The 27,754-nt window shown below is 36.0% G+C and overlaps 2 protein-coding genes and 1 long non-coding RNA gene across 15 annotated transcripts; 1 reads left to right on the forward strand and 2 right to left on the reverse strand.

The window, feature by feature from the left end:
• The first annotated feature begins 4,079 nt into the window (after positions 1 to 4,079).
• Positions 4,080 to 6,021, forward strand: LOC137743931 (uncharacterized). The gene is made up of 6 exons (XM_088693095.1): positions 4,080 to 4,212; positions 4,427 to 4,665; positions 4,796 to 5,014; positions 5,126 to 5,224; positions 5,309 to 5,389; positions 5,491 to 6,021. The coding sequence occupies exons 2-6, from the start codon at positions 4,456 to 4,458 to the stop codon at positions 5,914 to 5,916; spliced, it is 1,035 nt and encodes a 344-aa protein (XP_088549221.1). The 5' UTR covers positions 4,080 to 4,212; positions 4,427 to 4,455; the 3' UTR covers positions 5,917 to 6,021.
• Positions 6,022 to 11,107: 5,086 nt separating this feature from the next.
• On the reverse strand, positions 11,108 to 23,287 carry LOC137721857 (uncharacterized). Of its 4 annotated transcripts, XM_088693099.1 has the most exons (14): positions 22,887 to 23,287; positions 22,508 to 22,630; positions 22,367 to 22,389; positions 22,176 to 22,291; positions 21,608 to 21,646; positions 21,076 to 21,154; positions 19,448 to 19,501; positions 19,097 to 19,169; positions 17,553 to 18,661; positions 13,496 to 17,411; positions 13,333 to 13,414; positions 12,923 to 13,204; positions 12,008 to 12,063; positions 11,108 to 11,807 (listed from the first exon to the last, which is right to left on the reverse strand). In XM_088693099.1, exons 4-9 carry the CDS (start codon positions 22,200 to 22,202, stop codon positions 18,529 to 18,531), a joined length of 405 nt encoding a protein of 134 aa, XP_088549225.1. In that variant the 5' UTR covers positions 22,203 to 22,291; positions 22,367 to 22,389; positions 22,508 to 22,630; positions 22,887 to 23,287; the 3' UTR covers positions 11,108 to 11,807; positions 12,008 to 12,063; positions 12,923 to 13,204; positions 13,333 to 13,414; positions 13,496 to 17,411; positions 17,553 to 18,528. The 4 variants fall into 4 exon arrangements, with proteins under 4 accessions (XP_088549225.1, XP_088549223.1, XP_088549227.1 ...); XM_088693097.1 differs by having other exon boundaries at positions 11,108 to 13,072; positions 13,333 to 17,411; XM_088693101.1 differs by lacking the exons at positions 12,008 to 12,063; positions 12,923 to 13,204; positions 13,333 to 13,414; positions 13,496 to 17,411.
• A 315-nt stretch (positions 23,288 to 23,602) lies between these two features.
• Positions 23,603 to 26,900, reverse strand: LOC148697664 (uncharacterized). Of its 10 annotated transcripts, none has more exons than XR_015961889.1 (7): positions 26,629 to 26,900; positions 26,351 to 26,493; positions 25,546 to 25,580; positions 25,268 to 25,367; positions 25,118 to 25,163; positions 24,560 to 24,607; positions 23,603 to 24,382 (listed from the first exon to the last, which is right to left on the reverse strand). It is a non-coding gene; the product is annotated as an uncharacterized LOC148697664 (long non-coding RNA). The 10 variants fall into 10 exon arrangements; XR_015961888.1 differs by having other exon boundaries at positions 25,118 to 25,166; XR_015961897.1 differs by having other exon boundaries at positions 25,546 to 25,591.
• Between the last annotated feature and the right edge of the window lie 854 nt (positions 26,901 to 27,754).

Here is a 27,754-nt window from a genome sequence, read left to right on the forward strand (position 1 = left end):
TTTGCGCGACACAGTTGTACCTACGTCGCGCAAAGTTTCTTTTTTTTTTATCCCTTTTGCTTTTCTTTTGGGGTTCTTTCATTGCCTTTTCCTTTTGTGGTATCCACTTGTGTAAATATTTTAAATTGACGATCTAATTAGTTCATTGTATTCATATAGGGTTAAAGAGTGTAGCTGTAAAAAATCATCAAAATCAGAGTTAAAATAACCGTTAAATCAAGATTTTTTCGTATATATCCGTCGAAATGGTTCGTCCCGTTACTTGATCTCTTAATGTTTGTTTTTTGCAATTTTTGGCGTATGCGATCTCGAAGCATATACAAACAAGTTTGACGGTTGGATCGTTGAAACTAGTTTCGTACAATTCGTATCCCATCAAAACATTAGCTTCACTAACACTTGGAGTTTATTTATACTTTCATTAAGTATAACATAAGATTTTGTGGTATCCACTTGTGTAAATGTTTTAAATTGACAATCGAATTAGTTCATTGTATTCATATAGGGTTAAAGAGTGTAGCTGTAAAAAATCATCAAAATCAGAGTTAAAATAACCGTTAAATCAAGATTTTTTCGTTTATAGCCGTCGAAATGGTTCGTCCCGTTACTTGATCTCTTAATGTTTGTTTTTTGCAATTTTTGGCGTATGCGATCTCGAAGCGTATACAAACAAGTTTGACGGTTGGATCGTTGAAACTAGTTTCGTACAATGCGTATCCCATCAAAACATTAGCTTCACTAACACTTGGAGTTTATTTATACTTTCATTAAGTATAACATAAGATTTTGTGGTATCCACTTGTGTTTCTTAATATTATTAAATTTCTTAATATTATTTTATTGTTTTTCATATTTGTAGGTCAATTTTGATGTTAACTTGTTGTTCAATTATGTTAAACATGTGGAACTAATTTCTTTTTATTCCAGATTCTTAATCTTATTTTGTTTCTTGTTTTAGGTACTTGTTTATGACTCGGAGTTCTCATCCGATTCGTGAACATATCCTGGAGTGATTGGGTTCTTCGTCCGGCTGCAAGACGTAAAAGAAAGCGCTACTTGGGAGGCAACCCAATGCACTGAATAAAACAAAGCATGTTCATAAAAAAAAAAAAAAAAAAAAAAAAGATACTAAACATGGAGAAAGGTGGAGCTTCACAAAGGTTGTTTGCGTGAAGCCCCACTACGAGGCGCAGAAGCAGAAGGCATAGAAGCGGGAGGCATAGAAGCGGGAGGCATCGGAGCGGAAGCCATCGGAGCGGGAGGCATCGGAGCTAGAGCATTCCAGGCCGCAATACTTGGCCAAGCGCTGGATGACCCAGGAAAAAGGTGCCTCTGAAGATAAGACGCAAGCCTTTGACGGTCACTGTGAATTCGACCCTCAGATTCTTGCAGCTCATCAAGCTTCCTCTTCATGCCCGACGAATAGTTATTTGCAAGCACATGCAAACTTCTATTCTCGTACTTAAGCTGCTGGATCTCTTGCTTAAGACGTTCCACATCTGCCATCAATGATTCCACCTGACGGGACCGAGCAAGCAGGCGTTGGCCCATGTTGGACACAGAGCTCGCACACTGAACACTAAGTGCGAGGGACTCTTGAACGGCCAACTCATCGGACCGTCCTGACAGCAGCTTACTATCTTTTGGAGTGAGGAGGTTCCTAGCTACTATTGTAGCTGTTGTGGCGTCCTGCATCACGGAGTCTTCACCTGTAAGAAGACCGTTAGAAGATAAAAAAGAAGGGCGCCATACATTACCTTGACGGGGCGCAACCGGATCGCTGCTGAGACTCAAATCTAAGCTAAGGTTCGATGAGTTTGCCATTTTTTTTCAAAAGTGTTCAAAGAGAAGGGGTGGATGGAGTAAATTTTCAAAGGGCCGGAGACGATTTTCAAGGAGATAGCTCTATAAAAAGCCAAGGCGACGCGTCCACCGATTCAAAGAGCCGGATTTTCCGGCGTAATTTAGGCGACGCTTTCTCGGCTTTTCAGAAGACGCGTTCAACTTTGTCAAAAGATATCTGACAAAGCTGAAAACACGTGGAGGCCATCATCGCAACTACACGTCTTTAGCCGACAAGCGCAAAGTTCGGCGACGCTTTCTCTGCTTTTCAGAAAATGCGTGCAGCTTTGTCAAAAGAGCCGCACCCGTGACTACTTTTTGCCATGCAGAAATCGAAGGGGCGTTTGTTCAGAAATCGAAGAGCCGTTTGTTCAGATATCAAAGAGACGTTTGTCGACAGTACCACCACTTGATATTATCTCTATATATGTCGACCTTCGTCTTTTATGGCAAGGCAGACCTGAAGAAAATGCCCAACTCTTCCTCACCTCTGAAGCCGCAAAGGCTTTCGAAATACTCAATTTTTTCTTCTTCCCCAAAGATGATACCAGATGCCTGGAGTACAGATGACCCAGGAGGAAACAGCACAACAAATACATGTGCTGATTCTTTCACCGCTTCTTCAAAAGCAAAGGTATCTCATATCATCAAGGTCAAAAGCAAAAGTATCTCATATCATGCTCTTTCCCTGTCCTTTTCTTTGTCCTTGTTCTTACTCGCATGGCAAAGTGAAAGAAGCAATCAGCCGGCACTTGGAGTCAGTCTTCCGATCTGGAGCCAACTGCCTGGAATCTATTCCTGATTGCTTACCTAGCGTTGCTCTCGAGTAGTCATCTTCAACGGATTGGAAAAACTGCATATGCTGAGCTATCCTCTAACCCTCTTCAATACGAATTGGAAAGATTGAACAAAGAAACAGATAAAAGGAGGAAGCTCAGACCTTCGGGGGAGACCAAAAGAATCTTGCTGCCCAGTTCAAGAGTAGCACAAAGGAAAATCAACGATTGGAGGAAACCAAAAGAATCCTCCAGTCCAGTTCAAGAGTAAGCCTGTGGAAGTTACATTCTTTTATTTATTTTTTTTTTTCAAAGGTGTTAAAAGAGAAGGGTGGATGGAGCAAAATCTCAAAGGCCTTGTTTGAGGGTATCCGGTTTTTCACCGTTGTTTTTATCTTGAGTTGTGTTTGAGGAATTGAAGGAAAGAAAAAAGAAAAAGTGACAAACAAAATGATTGTGTAGAAACATTTTAATTTAAGTTAATGCAGAAGAGGAGCCCTACTTCATACCAAACCACAGGCAAAAGAAAAGAAAACCTGATAGGAACACTTTAATGAAAGATGTGTCCTCCTTTAAGCACAAATATTTAAATGTGAAAGGTCTCAAAAGACAAAAAACGAAGGAATTTGAGAGGATGCAAGCACTTGCCGGATGGTCTACGAATCATTGAATGGGGAATTAACCATTCCAAACTTGACACCTCTTTCGATTAGAAACCGTCAAAAACCTTTCCATATTTTCCATTTTATTCCTGCAATTGACTGCTGCCTTCCTCACTCAGTCTTATCCGATCATCACCTTCAATTACGGGCAAATCTGCGAGATGAGAATTTTATTTTTAAAAAAGAAGATGGAGTAGGAGAAGAACGTGATGAGAGTGAGGGTGTGGGGGTCATGAAGGAAAGAAAAAAGAAAAAGTGACAAACAAAATGATTGTGTAGAAACACTTTAATTTAAGTTAATGATTGTTCCATTTGCATAATAGCTTTAGGTGTTTTTGATTTCTCTGTCACCATATCACTGTTGTATGATCTTTTATTTAGTTTTTTTCACACTTCTGGGGATCGATATACACGCAGAGAATGAGTTATTGGCAGCAGATGGATAGGCAAGCAGCATTCAACAGTTAGGAAGAAAGCTGGCAAAATCTAGTAGCAAAGGTGGCAGAAACATGCTTATTCACTCTTTTCATTCTCTTTGTTTTGATTTCCCTCTTGCAATCGACTTTAATTTGTAGAAACATGCTTATTCACTCTTTTCATTCTCTTTGTTTCTTTGCAGATTTATGAAGAAGGATTTGACTTTATCAGCATCCCACATTATCAGCATCTACTGCTCCACATTATCAGGATTCGTCGGAGCGTGACCAATGCGCCTCCCACATTATCAGCATCTACTGCTCCAGGCGTGATTGGGGAGCCTACACCCCTTACTGAGGCTACTCCTACGGCGTCTCAGGTGCCCGTATCATCAACATCATCAGTGTCGGTTCAACCTCTCAATGCACGGCGGCCTCACCGTCGCCGCCGCGAGCTGGAGCCTGGTGATCACGCTTCCTCCTCCTCCGGAGTCGATGGTGGGGCCTCCCAACCAGGTAGTTTTTTTTCTAATTCTCACTACGTTGTATTTTTTTTTTCTATTTTAAAACTATTATTGTATGATTGTGAAAATTTGTTGGATTGTGAAAATGTGTTGCGGGTTGTGAATTACTGTTTTAAGGTTTTGGGAAATTATATACTATTAGGGGAGGTTTTGCCCAATTTTCTGTACAAATTTAAGCTTTTTACCATTTAAGTTTTTTTGGGCAGCTAAAAAAAACACCAGGGGGCCTAATCGAATGCTAAAGGAGGCACATGCTGTACGTATGTCCGCCTCCTTGATCAAGATTGCATATGACTCGCAACATCGTGGAGCGGCTACCTCACAGCAGCATAGCAGCGTTGTTACTAGTTGTGGTTATGTTATTCGGAATTGTTGTCCTATGCGGTGGGAGTCTTGGGCACAAATTCCCGAGGAGACGAAGAAACTGGTGCGAGACAAGTTGTCGGTTAGTAAATTAATTTTTAGCCCTTATCATTTTTTTAAAAAATTTTGTTTACAAATATTATAAACCAAAGTATATTATCTTAATATTATTAAATTTCTTAATATTATTTTATTATTTTTCATATTTGTAGGTCAATTTTGATGTTAAGGACTTATCCCCTGAGGTCAGTGCCTACTTAGAGGGGACCTTAGCAAACCGGTACAAAGATTGGAAGAGCGCTTTTCACACGCATTTTCAGCTATGGGATGATCCGGAGATTGCTCGCCTAGAGGGTTGCCCAAACGAGTTGACGGAGCGGCCAGAGGATTGGGAGTGGCTCTGTAAACATTTTATGGATCCAAAATTTGTGGTATGTACATAATACTTTAATAATAATTTACTGTTTTTGTTATTTTTTTAAGTTTTTTTTAATAATTTCATTCAAATAATCGCACTAACATGTATATTGTATGTTTAACAGAAGAAATCTATTGCTGGCAAGAAAGCTCGGGACTCAAAGACACTTCTCCATCATTCCGGTTCGAAGCCCTTTTCGTATAGGCTTGAGGCACGACGTCAGGTAAAAGTATATTAATTTTTAAATTTTATACATTTTATTCTTTATTATTGACTAATAAAATTTACTTAATGATTTTTTTTTTAGGAGGGTTCTAAGTTCCCACAGATTGACTTGTTCAATGACGTTTACGTTCGACCCGGCAATGAGACCGCTAAGGAGATTCATGTAAGTATATGTAATTCTTATTATTCTTATTTTTACGAATCGTTCAAATATTATTTACATTTTGTTATTAAACATTATATGTTTTTTCTTTATTATTACAGGATGTTATGGTGGAAAAGTCCACTGCTGTTCTCCAAGAAGCAACATCGCAGCTTCCCCCGGAGACCCCGATCGAGGACGTCAATGTACCCGATGATGCAGATATTCAGATCGTGACTGAGGTCTTGGATCAGAAGTTGGGTCGTCGTTATGGCAAGGTTGTTCGATGTATGGGGAAGGCGGGGGTTTGTGAGACGGGTGCCTCCTCTTCCAGATCGTCCACAGGAGAGGTCAATGCCTTGAAGGAGGAAGTGACAACCCTAAAAGGTCAGCTTGCGGCCCAGGGCGAGCACATTAGGGCCCAGGATGAGAGGATGAGTATGATTGTACAAGCCTTAGCGATGTCCGGCCTCCAGATCCCGATGCCAACACGTGATGTTGCTCCACCTTCAACTTCCCAGCCACTTCACCCAGCTGATACCCAGTAGCATGATGTATCCTAGAAGACTAGTAGTTTTTTTTTTTGTGTTTGGACATCTTGTGTGTACATTTTTATATATTTTATAATTAAATACTTTTTCTTGGTTTAATAATTATTGTTTAGAATTTCATTACAATATTTATTAAAAATTAAAAAAAAAATTCTTTGGCCAAAAAAAAAAAAAAAAGGGTTTGCGCGACGAAGAAGTGATCTGCGTTGCGCAAAACCACTTTGCGCGACCCAGGTTCTTAGTTGCGCAAAGTGGTTTTGCGCGACCCAGGTTCTTAGTTGCGCAAAGTTGTTTTGCGCGACGCAGGACATTCGTCGCGCAAAGTGGTTTTGCGCGACCCAGGTTCTTAGTTGCGCAAAGTTGTTTTGCGCGACACAGGACCTAGGTTGCGCAAAGTGGTTTTGCGCGACGCAGGACATTCGTCGCGCAAAGTGGTTTTGCGCGACCCAGGTTCTTAGTTGCGCAAAGTTGTTTTGCGCGACACAGGACCTAGGTTGCGCAAAGTTGTTTTGCGCGACGCAGGACATTCGTCGCGCAAAGTGGTTTTGCGCAACGTAGATCACTACTGCGTCGCGCAAACCCTGCTTTCACGCACTTGGCGCAACGGTGAATGCGCGACGAACATCCGTTGGGCTAATTTTTGCACGACGTTTTTTGACTTTGCGCGACAAAGGTCCTGCGTCGTGCAAAGCCTTTTTTGTACTAGTGATACTTCTTGGAATTTCTATAGAGTACTCCCAACGTAGTCGAGACAATTTGCCTCGGACAAACTCCCCTCTGTCTAAGACTAGCTTGCACCGTCGTCGTAAAAAAGAAATCAATTAATGGATATACCTCATTCAAAAAAACCTCATCATGAACAGGTATATGATGACACAATTGTTAAAATTTCTCTTTGTTTCTTTACTATATAGAATATCTTAATAATTCCCTATGGTTCTACTTAATATATAGCATGAAGGAACCACAATTATTATCGTGGTCTTACGTAAAGGAGTAGTAATCGGTTACGATTCTAGGGTAACAAGAGATGAGGGACGTCGCATAGGTAATTGTTTTTATTTCCTTCTCCTTCTCCTTCTCATTCTATTATTATTTTGTTTTTGTTTTCGTTTTCTTTACAGGTTTTAGGGTTTATTAGCTTCACCTTAATTTATTTAGTCTTTGAATATTTCATATTTTCAGTTAGAGAGACACAGGAAAAAGTTTCAAAAGATTCAAAAGTAACTCCAACCAATATAGTTGTAACGATGGCGGGGAATGCTGAAGAATGCGAAAAAGCTTGTAAACACTTGGAGGAAAACGTATCAGCTAAAGATTTGAAAGGCTCTAAACCTGTTACACGAACAACAAATGTTGGACTCCGTTATATACAGACTATTAGTCCTCCCTGTACATTTGGATTATACATTGCCGGAGTGGAATTGGAAATTTAAGTGTTTATAATATACCACTTTATACTACACTTTAATGGTATTCTTCTTCGCATGTAAACTCGAATCTCGTGGATGTGACGAGTTCATGACCAATTTATTCATTCAGTCCTCAATGTAATCGTACATATAAAAAATGTCTATAATATAGTTATTTAATTATCTTGTTATTATTTATGTGCAGAAGCCAAAGGTGTCTCTTATCGGGTATGCTTACGATGAAAATAAGCAAAAGGGTAAATTGTTTTCTAGGAACATCACTACAATTGATGCATTAGGTGGAGGTGAGGAGGCTGCTAAGGATGCAATGACTGAAGAATTTTCTAGGTTTAAAAATATCAACAAAATTTCCATAACTAAAGCAAGCGAGGAAGTCAGCTATGTATTGTTACAAGCATCTTTGCTCGATCGCAGTACTGGAGGAGATTTGAAGGTTAATTAAGTAATCTCTCAATCAATTTGTTTCCTCAGTTGAGTTATCAATCAATGTATTAATTTATCTGTTTATCGATCGGTTGGCAGTGATATATGTGACATCGAATCAAATCGAACGTAAATCCAACAACACTGTTGTCCAATTGTATATGAAATTTTTTCATCGATTAAAAGCTGTTAACAAGACGTCAGTGTTTATTGTTTATAAGCCGAAAGGAAAACTTGCGGAAGAAAAACTAACGGGTTGGCTTGAGTAAGTTACTTCTCTCTTGTCTATATTTATGATCTTCTCTCTTCCCTGTACATACTCATAATATTTTCAACTTGTCTAGGCACGGAAGAGATATAAAAAATTACGGGCATCCCTTAACAAAATTGAAGGGCAACTATTATCTTCGCCTTGCGACTTTCACTTCAGAATCCTCTGTTAAAAAGTTGCTTCGATTAACAACCGTTGTAGATGAAGTGGTTAAGCTTCCATTTATTAGATCTTGGTGGAGAAATATGTATTTTGATGTTGAAGGCGACCAAGACAATCGAGTTTATATTGCAACGGTTTCGAAAAACTTTTTGGGAAATTTGTTAACAGTTAGCCAAGGGACTTGGCGGGTATTTTAAGCCAAGGGACATGGGAACATAACATGCCTAGTACGGAGAAAGCACTATAACATTATCAATAAACTGTTGCTTATATGATAGCCAGATTAATGTATACTTATACAGCTGGTACACAATATGTATATAGAGTTATGCATGGCACGGCCTGCTTTGCTTGAAATACTCTCTCCAGGAAAGGAAAAAAAGGTTATTTAGTAGCAACTGAGTTAAATATGTATGGAATTGAATTGAAATTGTTTTGAAGGATGGTATAGATGCACATGTATATTTATTTGGGAGATGTTAATAATTATTTATAATAATATCTTCTCCATCACAAATTAATCCTAAAACAAAAATAAAGCCATACAAGGATTCTTCCACACACCGGCTCCTGATCTCATGCGGTACTGGAAATATTTGGGTTCTGTTGTGGAGTTGTTTTTGGATTTGGATTTTGCTTTCAATTTTGCCGCCATGGCGTCATAAGAGAGAGAGAGGGATTGTAGAAGTAGCGTTTTTAGCGTTGTGAAGTAGAGAGATTGTAGAAGTAGCTAGGGCTTTTAGTGTTATGAAGTAGAGCGATTGCACAATTGGGGTTTTAGCATTAGGATGGTGTGAGAAAGTAAATAGTAGAATCAAGGTTTTAGCTTGAGAGAATTGTGAAAACCATCCATACATTTTTCAAAATAGCCCAAAAACTCGACCAAAAAAAAAAAAATAAATAAAGAAAAGAAGGCCCTATACAACAAACTTGAAAGTATTGACTTTTTAAGCTGTAAAATCAGTTTCTTTTAAAATACAAAAGAGGTAATTTCCTATTAAACCGAAGTCGGCCCTCTCCCTTTTTATACATCACCATTTTCCTAATAACCCTGAAACCCTAATTTGTGAAATCTGTGCCTCTCCCTCTCCTGACTTTCTGATCTGCAATATATTATCTGTGGAAAGCCATGGCCAAATCCAAAGCAAAAACTAGAGCCAAACCGAAATCCAAGTCTCACCTCCCTAACGCAAAAATCCTACTTGTGCAAACTGTCTGCGCCAAGGCAAAAGTGAAGGCCAAAGCCAAACCCAAATACAAATCCGGAACTAAACCCAAGTTTCGTGTGAGATCCGGATCTGTGGAGAAACCCCGATGGAGAGTCCTCCATATCCAGAGATCTAATGGTATGGCTTTTGCTTTTGTTTTAGGGTTTGTGCTGGGAAGATTACCTTGAATTTTTTTATTTGACTGAATGAGTAATATTAATAATCCTCAATATGTCCCGAATGAATATATATGCATGCAGATACTTTCCTTCAAGCTCACAATTACATTCAACTCAATTGCTACTTAATAATTGTGTAATTGGCTCAATACATTTTGTTTATAACTCTATAGTATGCATGTTGTGCTGCAAGAAGATTTAGGTTATATATTGTTATAACAATACGTGATTTAAAGAATTTTCTTCTGCTTCTTGTATTTAACAATGGAACTACTAACAAACAGAAAAAGAAAAATGTTTACTAAAGGACGTTGGAGACTCGAAGGCTCAACTCCAGATCGAGGTAAAAACTGAACAAGAAGAACGTAATTTCGGGCACTGTCGAGTTTGCCGTAAGGAAAATGAGCACTTCAGTTCTGCATGTCCATACTGGAATGGTGTTCCACCTGGTGCTATTGTTGGCGATGGCTATGGTGTAGTTTGTGGTATTAATTTTTGATCGTCAACTCTACAGAAACCCCAACCTTTGTGTCCACCCTGGTGGTTCCTGGAAAGGACGTCTTATTGTCGCATATTGTGACTATTGTAAGCATAGTGGTCTCCACTGGCCGGAAAAGTGCCCAGAACGTCCCAAGGACAAACCATATGAACCCCTATTCATCTCATCCTCTAAGCCGAAGCTGCTGAAGAATGTATTCAAGGATTAAGATGGGGTTAAGTCCTGTCTTTTGGTAATGGTGATAAATGAAATGCAATCCACAATGCATTTGCAGGCTTTCATTGGCTTTTTAAATCGTTTGAGTTTTCCTATGTGACTCATAACGTTCAATCGAAGTTTTTTTTCTTTTTCTTTTCAGAATATCTCAAGCTCATTAATTTGGGTGTACGTTTGTAAATTCTTTCACGCTTGAGCATTGCTTTTATATTTCAGATTAAGTTCTGATCGCAGACAATGAGAGAAACATCGATATTAAGTTTTGTGACACTTGATCGCAGACAATGAGTGAAACATGGATAGCAGATTGAATAAACATCTGTACACAACTAAATACTAGGAAATGTACAAGAGAAAAATGAAGTAAAAATTACTTTCCAAAAATAAAAAGAAATTCATTCTAATCATCTTTTGAAATGAAGGCCCATATGTCCAACGCATGACGAAAACAATGGTTTGAGCCACTGATCCTCTTTGGACCGTCAGCAGCACCAACAAGGTAGGCCCATTTCCAACCATAAGAGCTTCCACTTACAGCTATACCACATCGAAAGAAACAACCCCAGAAAAATTAAAACCCCCCACAATAAATCCCCACCTCAGCAGATCGACGAAGAATATCAGAGATGAACAATTCAACAAGTAATTGAAATGAATTCAAAGATTGAATATCAGAGATGAACAATTCAACAAGTACTTGTTGCTGTCACAAAAATATCTTTGAATCCAAAATGTTAATGTTTGAGCTACTTTCAAGCTAAATTTCTCTGGGTAATTGTAATCAATTCAACAAGTAATTGAAATGAATTCAAAGATTGAATATCAGAGATGAACTTTAGAGAGATGAACTTTGAGCTACTTTCATAGCTCGAATCTACATGGTGGGATTTATAGCTGTTGCATACCCACACTCACACACTTGCAGCGTGACTATTATCAATTTATCACATGCACAACACATGTTTTCATTTAACTTCTAACAAAGTAGACATGTGGCAGAATATACATCCTAGAAATGATATAATCCTGGCCGTTCATTACATTATTTGAACTTCAGCTATTCTAACACTTAGAACCTTTCGAACTCCATTTCTTTCTTCCATTCTTCAACTGCAATGCATCTGTGATCCAACTCCCATGCTTATCCACCAACACTCCCTTCTAAGCTGGTAGCTGGCTTAACTCCAAGCTTCTCTCTGAGTGTGCATAATCTATCTTTTGGCAGAGCCTTGGTGAAAATATCAGCAAGTTGATCTTCTTCTGATTTACAGTAGATTAGATTGATAATGTTTGATTGCAAAGCCTCACGAATGTAATGATATCTTCTCCCAATGTGTTTGGTTCTTTGATGAAACACAAGATTTCTTGTCATAGCAATGGCATATGTATTATCACAGTAGAGGGGTAGCTTCAGTTTGTTTTTCACAAAATCTTGAAGTACAAACCTCAGCCACACAGCTTGAGTAGTTGCCTCAGTTGCACTCATGTACTCTGCCTCTGTTGTTGACAAAGCAACACTATGTTGTTTAACTGAGGCCCAAGAGAAAACTCCACTTCCGAATGACAAATGATAAGTAGAGTATCAAAATAAAAGATTGATACTCCAACAAATTAGCTTTATCAGGTATGACAATATTTATGTATGTTTTACCAAGGCCATGTACAGACCATGGTAAGCAAAAGAGATAAAGATGCACCTAGTTGCACCAAGCATTGTGATTTGTGATGCGATCACAAACTGCCAAGAAAAACTCTGAGAAGAAAGTTGATTTATGTTAGAAAACCTATTTCTTCTTAGTATCACGGACTGCTAAATTCTATTTACAACAGTCTTCCTTATTATAACAAACGTAAACAAGTTTCTTACCTACAATCCATACCAAAAGGACATAGGTGTATCCATGAGTTACAGCCGAGATGCAACGAGTAAGTGTAAAAGGACGAACTATATATATATATATATATGGAAAGTAAAAGGTAAAATCTTAGAAGTTTACAATCTTTGGTCTCATATTTATATGAACTCTTGTGGGTGAACTGTATACCTCCATGTCATGTTAAATCAATGATTTTCACTTGTTATTCATTAATTTGTTTTTGAACTTATGCACTACAGAAGTTATCATGTAATCCAAAACGAAGTTCCCTTTGTTCGCCAACTTATCCATGAAACCAAAAGAAATTTGAATTTTATTTTGGTACAAAAGAGCATTTTACATAGAATCTGTGAAATGAATTTAAATATTCTTAACATTAAGAATTTGTGAAATGAAATTAAATATTCTTAACATTATTTCTAATACCTAGCTTAACATTATAATACCATCATGTCTCAAAAAAAATGTTGCTTTCACAAATAAATGATTATAAAAAAAAACAAAAGTTAAAAACTTTACTTTCAAACAATATAGCAACTGCCAGATAGCCAGGTAGTGAAAAACAAAGTTAAATACTTGTCTAGTAATTTATTAAGATTTAAGATTCAAAAAACTAGAACCCACACGTTGTTTTCACCTTAATCTTAAGATGGGATACAAACAGTTTACAATATGAAAATATAGTTCCCAAATGATCCAATCAAGTTAGCAGAAGACAAGATTAGGACACCATACCTCAACAGCAAGCAGAACCTTATATAGTTTTACATGTGGAAAATGCTCCCTGATCTTTCGAATGATTGAAATTGAGTACTGTATTGCATCACAACTTACTATTTGGGCAAGCGGTTGTAGTAACGCAGGAAACTGCTGGCAAACGTCCACCTACAAAATAAATAAGAAGCTGCATAGAATAACAAGCAAGGTTTTGAAAGTTATTTGTCCATGTTAAATGTGCAAAGGTGGTCCTTTTGGAAAGCCAGCCAGCAAGGGAGGAATATCCGAGTTCCAACTTAACTGAATATGCACTTGCAGGTGGGAATTAGGAAGCAATTCTGATCAGATTATGGATCATTTTTTCTCATTTTAATGTAATTAACTAACTAGTCCAAAGCAATACTAGGTAGTAATCTGCAGTTGTTTACCTTTAACTTGTTTAATTGCTCTCTTATATTCCTTCTTTTCGGGTCAACATGATCATGTCTTGGGGACTCAGAAACAGAAGTTCTGTAGAAACAACCGGCAGCGCAGTCAGTGGCAGATAGATGATAAAAAACAGGAAGAGAAAGAGCGGGAGGGGGTACTCACTTGATAAGGCCGAGACCCTGGCTGGGAGTGAGGCGGATGCGTTGGAGGAAGGAATGGCAAATGCTGCCGGTTGTTGGCATTGAATTTGGGGAGCTAGGGTTTGGACCGTAGGGTGATGATGAAGAAGACCTGGGATTGGGGGGTTATAGCGATTGCCAATCGCAATCATCGTCTCTCGTATCAAAACCCCACAATTCTTCCTTGCCTTCACTTTCATGTGTTTGAACAATAAGCTTTTGGGGAAATAAACATAATTTGCTAAGTTCTTTTACTTGAAATTAAAACTTGGCTAGTTGTTAAATTTCTCCCTGTAGATACATGGATTTTGTTCATAATAGTTCTAGAACTTATCACTCCTGTTTCATTTCTTGCTGAGGGGGATGATAACTAGACACTTTTTTCACGATGGTTTAGGAATGTAGTCTATTACTTGAAAAATATGAATTTTCTTCTCTTCTGAAAGTACTTGTTAATGCAAGCAAGGTTTTACACCAAATTTTTAAACAATAGCTGCAGGGTAAACTTGAAGGGGATAAATTTAGTGTGCATGGTGGAAATAATCGTGAGGCAACTGGTACAGTTGATGGGCTTTGCTTGACACACTATATGTACACACTTCGCATTCCACATGTCACTAGTGGAATGTTAGACGGTCACCCCGTTTCCTTGCATGAAGTTGATGAGAGCAAGTCGATGGAATGGTATGCACAGTCGTGCGAACTCAGAAATCATCATATTTTAAGTGCTGATGTCAAAGTAAAGGACGAAAAGGGTCGCGTGTTCTTGTTGACAACCCGAGCAGACGGTTGGTTAAAATCATGGGTTAAGTGTAACCCATGTTTTAATGCAAGATATCCCCATCTTCCATTTCCGAACTTGTTACTGTTAGTGAGGTAAATTTCGAGACTTGACATACTTAGGATGATGCTTTCTTTTTTATTGTTGTTGTATGATGTTATGTTGTTGTATCATGTTAGAGATATCTTGTGTGGTATGAGGGATGTCTAGCTGTAGACAAAGAGGAATCATTCTAATATCAATCTTGACCTGATTTTTTTAGTGTCTTTTGGCGGGCGATATAGAGCAAATGCTTGGGAATCCAATTTAGCCTCCCGACTTGTAGCTACTAGCATATGCAAGAACATAGCTCTATATTGCCCGCCAAAAGACACTAAAAAAATTGTGTCAAGATTAATATTTAAATGATCCCTCTTTGTCTGCAGCTGGACATCACCGTACAAGATATCCCTAACATGATACAACAATATAAGATACAACAACAACAACAAAGAAAGCCTTATCCTAAGTATGTTAATTCTCGAAATTTACCTCACAAACAGTAACAAGTTCGAAAATGGAAAATAGGGATATCTTGCATTAAAACATGGGTTACACTTAACCCATGATTTTAACCAACCGTCTACTCAAGTTGTCAACAAGAACACACGACCCTTTTCGTCCCTTACTTTGACATCAGCACTTAAAATATGATGACTTCTAAGTTCGCACGACTGTGCATACCATTCCATCAACTTGATCTCATCAACTTCATGCAAGGAAACGAGGTGACCGTCTAACATTCCACTAGTGACATGTGGAATGCGAGGTGTGTACATATAGTGTGTCAAGCAAAGCCCATCAACTGTACCAGTTGCCTCACGATTATTTCCACTATTCACACTAAATTTACCCCCTTGAAGTTTACCCACTGGAAGTTTACCCCTACAGCTACTATTTAAAAATTTGCTTGCATCCTGCATTAACAAGGACTTTCAAAAGAGAAAGAAACATTCATATTTTTCAAGTAATAGACTACATTACTAAACTACCGTGAAAAAAGTGTAGTTATCATCTCCTTCCTCAGCAAGAAATGAAACAGTAGGAGTGATAAGTTCTAGAACAATTATGAACAAAACAAAAAGAGCTTGCAAAAGCACAAAATCCATGTATCTACAACCCAGGCCAAGTTTTAATTCAACTAAAAGAAGTTACCAAATTATATTCTGTTTATTCCCCAAAAGCTTATCGTTCAAACACGTGAAAGTTATTCTACTACCATTTCCAAAACAATAATGCCAACTACAAACACCATTTGGAAATAATTGAACTCAACACTTCCGAAGGTTAGTGCGAGAACACATAACAATGCAACCGAAAACAATTATCAGTACAAGCAACAATACCACAAGCCCATAAACAACCCTACACCAATTCATGTACTAACATAACACAACAATCCCTCCTCCTAGTACTAATAATGGTATGTACTCTTATCTGTCAGTCCAACTTGTGCAAAGCAATTAAAAATTTTGAAACCGAAAAACTTACGGAAACCAACCAATCCACAATGGCAGCAACAACAACAAAGCATGATTAGAAACAAAACATGAATGAATTCAGAGACATACAAGCACTCTTAATCTTCCCCTACCCATTTCTCTCAAATTTAACACCCCAAAAACTCCTGTTGCCTCTCAATTTCCCATAAAAGAAATTTTGGCAAAAGCCAAATCAATCAGTCACTAAGCAATAGCCATGTTGCTTAAAAGAATTAATGAATGTATGTGCACTCCGGAATACCAAAAATACCAAAGAGAACTCAATTATGAGACATGAGACAAATAAAAACAAATGAATACAATTTGGTAACAAAACCCGCTTCTAATCATGGTGTAGGTCTACTTTCTAGCTTTGTCAATAATCCTATGCAACACCGACATGGAGCTAAGCTCACAAGACTCAATTTTTTTTAGTTAAAAAGCCCTTGTCTTAAAGTGATGGCATCATCCACTACCACATTTGGTAAATAAGGCTGATGGACATCTCAGCTATAAAAGTTCCCCTTATCTCATCCCTTTCTTGCAACTCACAAAATCCTTTCTTTGAGTGTGGTGAGCGAGCATCTAGGTTGTTATTCAAAACTACTGAGTGAGTATGCATGGTAAGGAAGAAAATGTGCAATTAAAAATTTTGAAACAGAAAAACTAACGGAAACCAACCAATTCCACAATGGCACCAAGAAAAAGAAGCAAGATCAGAAACACACACATCAACAAGGACTTTCAGAAGAAAAGAAATGCTCATATTTTTCAAGTAATAGACTACATTCTTAAACCACCGTGAAAAAAGTGTCTAGTTATCATCGTCGTCCTCAATAAGAAATGAAACAGTAAGAGTGATAAGTTCTAGAATTATTATAAACAAAACAATAAGAGCTTGGAAACCACAAAATTCATGTATCTACTTAGAGAAATTTAACAACTCATGCCAAGTTTTAATTCAAGTAAAAGAAGTTACCAAATTATATTTTGTTTATTTCCCCAAAAGCTTATCTTTCAAACACGTGAAAGTTATTGCACTACCATTTCAAAAACAATAATGCCAACTATAACCACAATTTGGAAATAATTGAACTCAACACTTCCGAAAGGTTAGTGCGAGAACACAGAATAATGCAACCGAAAACAATTATAAATACAAGCAACAATCCCACAGGCCCATAATCATCCCTACACACACACGCCCATAATCAACCCTACACTGATTCATGTACTAACCTAACCCAACCCAACAATCCCTCCTCCAAGTACTGATAATGGTATGTACTGATCTGTCGGTCCAGCTTGTGTAAAGCAATTAAAAATTTTGAAACAGAAAAACTTATAGAAAACAAGCCAATCCACAATGGCAGCAACAACAAAAAAGCATGATCAGAAATAAATCATGCATGAATTCAGAGACATCAAGCACTCTCAATCTTCCCCTACCCATTTCTCTCAAATTTAGTATGGAGAGCTAGAAAGAAAATGTTAAACTAGTAACAAAAACCTGGACTCGAAAAAATTACTATTGGAATATAATACAAATTGCAAAGACCCAAGTAACATAGTAAACCATGAAGCAAGCGTCCTTCGTGCTGAAATCAGAAATTGACCTCAAATATAAAGAAAACAAACCAGAAATTTGTGAGTAATAATTAATTCACTAAAGAGCATCCCAATTCATCAAATGACAGCAAACAAATAAATTAATTCAGAAAAATTAAAAATACTCATACCTTTCTAGTTTGAATCCAATCAACTTTGGTTGTCGATTTGATGAGAGACTAGGAGCAAGCGAAAGAAAAAGATACACTAAGGACTCGGCGGTACGCCCAATCGGTTCAGGCAGATGGAATCGGGGAAATTAAATAGAACAGTGCAGGAAATGTAAGAGGAAGGGAAGAGAATTGAGATTTAAAAGGAAAGAAGGTTCATTTCATTCATCAGATCCCCTTTAACAGAGCACAGCCACATTTACTTATATTCAGCTGGAAGGGAAAACCCTAGCTAGAAGAATAAAACGCAGCCATCGTGTGTCGTCCTAATAGCCTGGGCCTTGAGCAACAAAGCAAGTTGAGAACTAACAAGTATGGGCTGAAAGAGAGCAAATAGGCCCAACAATATGGTTCTTAACACTCGGAGTTCCGAGGTCCTCCTCTGCAAGCAGAGTGTCTTAAAAACATAGTAATATCAAAGTAGCCCTTAGTCTAGGAGCATAAAACTAGAAGCCCCTCTAAAAGAAGGAGTATTGTGTAGGAAAGGAGTTTTGTTACTTAGCTTTCACTTGTCACGCTGAAGCGGTCCAAGATTGGATCGTCGTCCATCCATAGCCTCTCTACGTAACAACACACACATACAGAGTTAATGAATGGAGTAAAAGAAAAGGGTACAAAGGAGGGAAAATAAAAAAAATAAAAAACAAGTGTATATGAAATAGTTAATACTAGAAATTTGTACTCGCGCGGTCCTGCGGGATTTAAAATTATATGAGATATTTTATAGCTTCAATTTTCATAAATAATGTTGAGAGAGAACAGAGAACTACGAATGGCAATGCAATTTATATGTATTATCATGAACGGATACCAAGAGAAAAATCTATTCCTTCAAAGTGCAAAGAAGAAGATAATTGTTCATTCAAAAAGTTGGACTAATGATAACTGCATAACTTACAAATGCAGTATTGAGAGTATACCAGTCAAACAAAGCTTGCTACATGCTAAATAAAGTTGAATGTAAAGCTTGGATACCAGACTTGTTCCTAGCTTGAGGAGTTTCCAGGGAAGGAAAATTTGACCTTTTGTTGTAATAAATTCCAGAGTGTCTTGGATAGTTGTGAATACAACTGCAAAACGTAACAAAGACAATTAGGCAATGATTAAAAAAAAATCAAAATTGAGTTTGGGAGCGTGGAGAGAGAAAGAGAGAGAGAGGTGGTAATTTGACTTGTGAAATTCTCAAATCAAACATTTAAATGAAGTTTAATCAAAATTTAGAACAAAATGTTAATTAGAAATGTGTTAAAATGGAAGTAAAAAAGATTGAAACTTGCCTAATGTGATGTGTACAATTTTACCATCTGTTTGTGAAAAATATACTGCTGTGACATGCCATATGTTGATCTTGCCTTCTTGGAAGTGATATTAGTCGTCGATTTCCAAGTAGCTAAAATCTGTACAATATTTTAAATTATGAGACAAATTATTATGTCAAAGTTGTGCGATAAAAAATAATTTATATTTCTATATTGACGCAAGTTATGATTTTAATTTGCATATACCTTGGTGGAGTTATTCTGTGTATGAGTTTCTTACATTCATCATCCATGTTATGTGAAAAGCTGATTCCAAGTTCTGCAAGAAGTCACAAAGAAATGAAATATAAAATTGGACCAAAAGGAAATTTGAAAAAACAGAAGGAAGAAAATATTATTTCAGTCATTTTCCAATCTTTGAATTGGAATGACACAGAACATATGACTAAAACTTTTAACTTTCTAGTTAAAGTCTTTAACTATTTTATAAATTTTTATCAGCCAATACTGGAAAATGAATGTAAGTAATGCTGAAGGAGGCAGACAATAAAAGTCGATATAACATGTAAAACCCAAAACGTTAAAAACATAACATACCTTTTTCAAAGACAAAAAATGTTGCAAAGGGAAAAAATGTGGTCTGCAGAAAATCTGAAAATGAGAAAAATCGAATTTGATAAAACTGTATTTGAAGAGAACTATTAAATATGCAGTGAAATCAAAATTAATACAGTTTTTGCAAAACAAACTCCATGAGTGATTTATTCAACCAACCCGAGTTTATTTGACCATAATGTATGTCATCTTTGATTAATATCATCTGCGAGAAAACATTTTGTTTTCTACACATCAGTAACCACTCATCTCTAGAGGCAGTATCTTTCTCTAGCTCCGCGAAATCCATGCATTGCCTTTTTATGTTTTGGATTTCGCTTGGCTTGGATGAGAGGTTTTAGATCTGTTGAGGTGGAGGTGGATTCTACTACTGTTGTGACTCTTCTTAATCAGCAGGATAATTTTCTCCATCCTCTCCACATCCTGATCTGTGGCTGCCAAGCTTACTTGAAGATGGACTGGCAACTCTCCTCTGCTTCTTCAAAGCTCAAAACTTTCACACTCAATGGATCAAATAAGCCTTGTTTTTAATACCCTTTTGGAGTTTGATCTTTAAGTCTGTTAAATTTTTTATTTATTTTTTGTCTGATTTGAATTTGTGGGTTTTGTCTCCCAATATCAAAAGCTTATAGTTTTATATATGTCAGTAATAATCCACAATATCTCAATTTTTTTCCAAGCAAAAATAAATATCTCAACAAATCAGTGCTTCATTTGGTATTCTTCTTTCCAGTTCCATATCAAAATCTATTTACATCCCTATGTTCTATAAAGAACAATTGATATGAAAAAATTATCTTATTTACATCCATGTAGTATAATACACAGTAAAAAATTATCTGATTCGTTGCCAAATATTTGATTTTTCGCTACGGTTTGTTATTTTAGCGAATTTGGTTGTTGATAATTCGTATTTTTTATCGTTCATTTGTGTTCTATTGGGGTTGTATTTTGCTAGAATTTCATAGAATTTGATTTGGCTGCGTAACTGATTGGCTTAAAATTTTGTGAGATTAAATATTTCTTGAATTTGATCATTAGATTTCCCTTTTTTTTTTCTTTTTTTTTTGTTTTTTGCAAATATCTTGTTTTCTAGGTCCCACCTTTTAACATTGTTGTTCAGTACTTCACTCTTCTTTGCAGCAAAGAAATGTTTTTCTTGTACCCTGCATAGGATTTTTAGAAATGGATCAAAACTAACATGAGACATAGAACTTCTGTGTTTCACTTACTTATTGATTGGGTTACAATCTCAGCATGAGAAACTCACTCCATGATCTGAAAAACATGGAAGAATTATATAGCTACAGTAGACAAACTAACCTACGATTTTAGAAATACAAAGTAGGATAAATTTGCTACATGGAGATCCCACAACAGAACCAACTTACAAATATTCTAAACTCTCATCCAAAATTCAAACCGTCTGCAATTCTATACAAAAATATAAAGTTGTATGACAATTACTACAATTTGAAGCAAAATTTAACCTATGCAATAGTTGAATTTAATAACTCAACAATATTAATATTCTCAAGAGAAAAAAAAAACACAAAAAAATAAAACCCCATATAAAAAAATCCAAGACTTTGTACAGAACATAGGCTTACCTTTCTTCAAGAACTGCAATTGAAATTGCAGCAGTTGCGTTTGTTGGCTGGTGGGAGTCATTTCGCTGTGCAAGAGTTGCTGAAAATTTACCAAAATCTTAGTAAGATAAAGAACAAAAATAGTAATCACAAACTCAAATTTAAAGCATAGTTTTGTAGCTCCTAATTTTTTTCTAAATAATGCAAACACTCTTCCCTATCTCAGATGGCTATAACTCATGAATCCAAATCTCATTGAATCAAGCCTATTCTCTTAAACCAAAGATGAAATTGTTTCATGATCTGCAACTAATATGATTTACAACTAAAAAATAAAATTAATCAACTCGAAATCAAATATAAATCCAATTCAATTTAAACCTACCAAGCATAACAGAACAAATCATAGATAGACAATCAATCAAACAGAACTGAATGAGATTTAGCTCCTTCAAAAATTTCACATTAAACCCAATTATAAAGCACAAAATCCTACCCAAAAATGAAAACAGAGATAAAACAAAGCAAAAATCGAACAAAAAGGGATGGGTACCTCTGTTTTTGACTCGAGATCTCTGCGCGCTTTGAATTTCTGCACACAAAATATATTACTTTATGTAACACTTGATAAAATTTGGAAGGTCCTTATATAATAAGATTCATGTTTGCTTATGATTTTTTTTTTAAATTCCCAAGCAAGAGGATTAGTAATGGTAAAGCTAAAGTTTGGGGATTCATGTGTGATTTGGCTTTTGATGTTCAAATGACGGAGAATGAATTTGTCAATGTAAGTTGGCAAATATTTGATCGAGTAAAAACTATGTTTAGCCACAAAATACTATCATGTAGTCAGATGGAAGCATTAAGGATTAATTTTCATTAATAGTATTCGATCTATTTGCAGACATTTTGTATGATAATCCTTTTTTCGTGGTTAGTCAGATCAATTAGGGATATATTTAACTAAAATGGTAACACATTTTAACTAAAATGATAATACAATTCAATATCCTTTTCTTTGAATTGGAGATTAAGTAGAAAATATTACCCACAAATCATCCACATATTCATAATTATGCATGAAAAGTAGAAATTCGAAAAGCAAAAACTAAATCACTTACATGGCAGGTCTTCAGCAAGAATAGCATTGCTGCAACCAAAATTGATACCAATAAGCCGTATGAATCTTATTGATTATGAGTACCAATTCTCTAGATTGAGCACTGCGGGGTAAGATCTGCACTTGTGGGTAAAATCAAATTAGGTTCTATTTAATCACAGGTGCACCAGAAAATTATAAAAAATTTCATACCTTTAAGTTTCAACGTTTTTACTCTGGAATCCAAGAAAAACCCATATCAGATTCTAAGTGGGTTTATCACAAATAATAATTTAATCAGAAATTAACACTGAAAATAAATCAAAAACACAAAAAAAATTGAACTTTTCGTACCTCTAAGTTTCTGGGTTTTTACTGTGAATCATATTGAGAACTAAGGGCGCAAATTGCTGGAGGAGAAGACGAAGAGGGAGGAAGCACGGGTTTGTTTTGGCGATGAATGGGAAAGCACGTCAACTTCCAAAAAAAAAAAAAAAGAAAAAAAAAAAGGGAAATCTAATGATCAAATTCAAGAAATATTTAATCTCACAAAATTTTAAGCCAATCAGTTACGCAGCCAAATGAAATTCTAGCAAAATACAATCCCAATAGAACACAAATGAACGATAAAAAATACGAAATATCAACAACCAAATTCGGTAAAATAACAAACCACAGCGAAAAATCAAATATTTGGCTCCTGGGTAGTTGAGAAGAAGTGAGATTTAATTACCTGTTGAAGGCTAGAGAAATTGGTTGCACGATTAGGCGGCAAGGAGATCGCAAAGCAGAGACCAAAAAGATGAGGAAGCAGAGATCGAAGGGATCACGAAGGAGAGATGGAAAGGAACAGGAAGCAGAGATGGAAGAGATCGCAAGGCGGAGTGTAGGACGCATGATCGAAACCGCCAACCCGTTGCAGAGCAGCTGAGAATTCTGTGTTTCGAGTGTTTTCGGCAGAAGTCGAGAGATTTCTACTGGAAACCATGCGGAAACCATGGCCAAAACCGTCATTTTACTGTGGAAAACACGAAAAAAGCAAGACTTGAAGAGCAGCTGAGGGGCAAAAACGGAAGAACACTGGCGAAGGAACAGTAAAAAGGACACAGAGGGAATTAAACAGAAAGTTAGGCGTTTAGTATATACTAGATAGTTTTGCCCGCGCGTTGCTGCGGGATCACAAATTGTGTGAAAATTTTGTTTCAAAGATATAAAAAGATTGTATGACAGAAAATGCTGAATAAATCTTTATATACGAAAGATTTGATTGATACAATCTATATACAAAAGATGATGTGCATGTGAAAAAGATTAATCTTTACTTACATTCCTGCATTCTTACATTTTTCGAACTCACCTACTTTAACTCCTCCACACTCAATAGGCACGAACTTTCATCTTTCTTGTTGGATTAAAAGCTGGCAAATCGGAGAGCTGAAACCATTTTCATTCAATTACAAAGTTGTAGAATCAAAATATCAATTTTATCAATTTACGAAATCACAAATATGCAGATTAAATTGCATGTAAAGAAATGTGTAAATAGAAAAGTATCAAATTGCAAAAGAAATGTTAACACAACACCACTACAATAATAAGAAATCTCAAATAATAACATCTACCACATATGATTTTTTAAAATGGATACTGGTAATAGATAACTTATAGCTTTCACTTGCTTACTGTTGTTAATGAGATACAAAATACAGCCAACAAAAGAAAACATAACAAATACCAAAAGAAAGATTAAGCTCCCAATCAAGTATTTAAATGAAAGAGATGTAAAGGTAGTCAAATAACTGAAAAACATCAATGTTTCAAATAATAACCATCACAAAATTATTCCACTCAAAGTCCCCTAAATAACACATCATGGGCATCCTGCCACGATTATCTGAGAATATATCATTGGTTACTGTTGAAAATATACTGCATTATCTTGAATTCAAAGTACAAACAATGAAGAATGCACATGAAGAACACACAATTTCTTTGCAAAACAATTTTATAATGTTATAATGTTGAATTGGAAATTCAGAATGAACTTCATTAGTTCAATATGAAAAATTCAAGAATTTAATTACACTGAAAAATGAAAATCACGAAGCAACGAAGAAGCAAGCAAACTACAGAATTCAAAGAACCAAACATGCCAGAACTGAAACATTAAAAATAGCATTTACCTATTTCAAAGATAAAAAATCTCAGATATCAGTATATCAGCACTCCCTGCAAAACACCAAAATCAGAAAATTAGAAAAATCTAATTTGATATCATTGTATCTTAAGAAACCACCAAATTTCCAATCAAAGAAAAAGTAATAAAAACCCCTGCACAAAATAATCAGAAGATAAAAGCTGAAATTTGTAAAGCATTTGTGCAAAGCACTTATTAGAGGAACTTACATATGGATGAAAGTGTTGGTCTCTTGTATCATGTTAGAGCAGCATTAGCTGGAATTTACAAATATAATACATTCTGAGCATTCGAATGATTCACTTTGCACAAAACTTAATCATCCAACTGTGCAGAAAAATAAAAAATGCACAATGACAAATTTGAATCTATAGTACTACAAATTTGAATCTATGCACAATGACAAATTTGACCAGTTTTTATTGGTGTCATTACCCCCAATCTTGTACCATATACCAAGATACTGAAAACATACTGTTTCACATTTAATTACACTGTTTCACATTCAACTGTGCACACATAAAATTGGTATCAAATTTATTTCAGTAATGGCTCAATGGTGTAAGGATTCTTTATCGCTTGTTTTGACTTAGACAAATTTTTTCATCATTGCGCCTGTATTTTTTTCTAATACCATCACGTAAAATAAATGCAAACCAAGAATATCTAGAACAATATAAATAAGGAATTTCAAAACATTATAGCAGAAAATCAATTACATGCAACTTTTCTTTAAACACTCTTTAAATGTAGAAAACAAAACTAACCTTTTTTGTAGTAGCGATGATAAGGAATTAAAAACCAAAACAACATCTGCTAAAAAATACAAAAAAGAAAAATCAAAATGAAAAAAAAAAAAATCAATCTTCAAAACCATATGCAAAATAGCGGATTTGTGTCATCATCATTATCCTCACCATTATCATTATCATTACCCACTTGCAATTCCTTGATGTCTGGTTTCAAATTACTCTTAATTCTCATCCAAGTTAATGGGTTTTGAATCGCCACCAACTTCTACAATTCCCAAATCACAAAATTCTAGTAAAGGGTATGCCAAAAACACAAATTCAAAATTCAATTTCTTTTTGTACAGGACAATAGAAAGATTGAGACTTTTTTTACTTCTACAGTTCTACACACTTTCGAGCTCTAAATTTTCTCGGAAACAAACAGAAAGTCAAAGAAGTTGTACCTGGTCCAAGAGAAGAGCAGTGCTAGAAGAGATCTCTGGTGAGAAACTTAATAAGATGGACCAAACCATTGAACAAAGAAACCCAGTAAGACTAAAAGAATGATAATCAACCATAACAATTATAGTTAACAATAAATGTAAAAACCCAGAACCATTAACCTTCCTTAAAAATATGAACTATTGTCCTTATTACTATGTATTTAACCAGATCGCAAACAATCTCATTAGATCTCATGATATCATGAGGGGGCATAAACACATGCAATTATCAAGAAGTTAATTCTCCAATTTCTAATCACAAATTCCAAACATAAACAACGGAGTGCAAGGGATAAGAACATATTGGACTGATGAACGAAATAGCTAATGTGATGAAAATGCTCAAACCTTACTAACAACGCTGCAACTCCTGAAAAATCATAGACTCACAAAATCTGGTTTTACCAGGCAAACCGTGGACAACCCATTGCAATTTACTGCAAAACAAAATTGTTAGTATATCCAAAACACGATTAAAACCCACAAATCCATCACCAAAACAAATAATTTCCCTAACAAAATTAATCATATTAATAATTTTTTCAACCTGATATATAGATACACAACGACATGTATAAACATATCAGAGATATAGAGAGAGAAAGAGAGAGGTAGAGGTAGAGGTAGAGAGAGACCTGATGGTGTTGATGAACATTGGAGAGTGAGAAAAGCAGAGGACAACTGGAGGTTGCTAAAAGAGATTAAGTACAGTGAAAAATTAAATATTTGACTTCTGGGTACTTGAGAAGAAGTGAGATTTAGTTACCTATGTAAGGAGAGATTGGGAAATACTCTGAAACCCTTGCATCAGCAATCGCAAAATCAGGAAGAAAAAAAACCTTGGAAACCAATTTTATGACCTTCCACATAGCGCCGACAAATCTAGGTTTACAGGGATGCAAAACTCATCTGAAAAAAGAGAACCCAAACAAAATCTCAAATAAAAAAAAAAATTTAAAAAGAAAAAAGAAAAGGAAAACCACGATCACAAAACCCCATATTTGAACAAAAGAAAACCCCAGATGTAAGATCCGAAGAACTCACCAAGAAATGCTATCCTTTATGGGTAAAATTTTTCTTCGAATCAAATCGAAAGCGTTTATTGGTTGGGTGGTTTTTCAGCAAAACGGAGAAAGTGAAAGAGAGAAAATCCCTTAAACCACGAAAATCAGCAACCCTTTCCGCGAAAGAAAGCACGGTTATCACAGGAACAGAGGATTGGAAGAAAGAACATCCAAAACGAAAAGAGCAAAAGCCGAAATCAAGAAAAGCAACGAAGGAACAAAACCCTAACTCAAGATGACTCTCGAAGTCGAGAGAATAAAATGAGCGCCTCGTGGAAAACAGGTACACAAACGGAAAGAAAACAGAGAAGCGAGGGCAGTTCCGTCCGGACACTGGTCATCCACAGTACCCAACCCCTACGGGTTTTAGTATATATGATATAATTTAATATGGAGAAATGTAAAAAGTGGTATCTAAGAAATGAATTTTTCTACCTAGCTAGGGTTTGTTGGGGAGTGTAAGGTACAAATTTTTGAATTTGAATTTCATCCGAATTTAAGTTGTGGGAATCCTAGGATCCTCACATTCCTAACCGTTTATTTTGAATTTTTTTATTTAAAATTAAACATAAATAGTACATAACAAAAACTGACCGCTATGACTAAGATGTGAGGATCCTAAGGTTTGGATATCTAACCCACAGCTTCCATGACACGACAAAAATGTGAGGCTCTCTGCCTTCTATGTTCATCATCTTCATCATCTTCCATTGCAAAAGTCTCATCTCCACCTTCCACGAGATTGAGCAATTCTTCATGTTGTGCCAACAATTTTTTTTGTTACTCATACAATCTCCTCGAAGAAGACATTGTAAGAACTCAAGATTTAAAAACGATGAATAATGATTATGAGCTACAAAAGAAGGATTGAGTTTGGTGTATGAATGATGATGGATGTAAGGTTTATATGGACAAAAAAAGAAAGGATGAGGTTCTGGACAATATCACGTGGCACTACATGATTGGTTGAAAATCTATCGAAACCTTGACTAAATTATTGTAAACAGATAGTGACACATGATGCGTTGGGATTGATTGAAAATCTTATCGAAATCTATCCACAATAATAATTTCGAATAATGACACGTGGCATGACAAGATTGGTT

This window comes from Pyrus communis, chromosome 4 (genome assembly GCF_041283825.1).
Source record: "Pyrus communis isolate YQ-2024b chromosome 4, ASM4128382v1, whole genome shotgun sequence".
In the NCBI taxonomy this organism is placed as follows: domain Eukaryota; kingdom Viridiplantae; phylum Streptophyta; class Magnoliopsida; order Rosales; family Rosaceae; genus Pyrus; species Pyrus communis.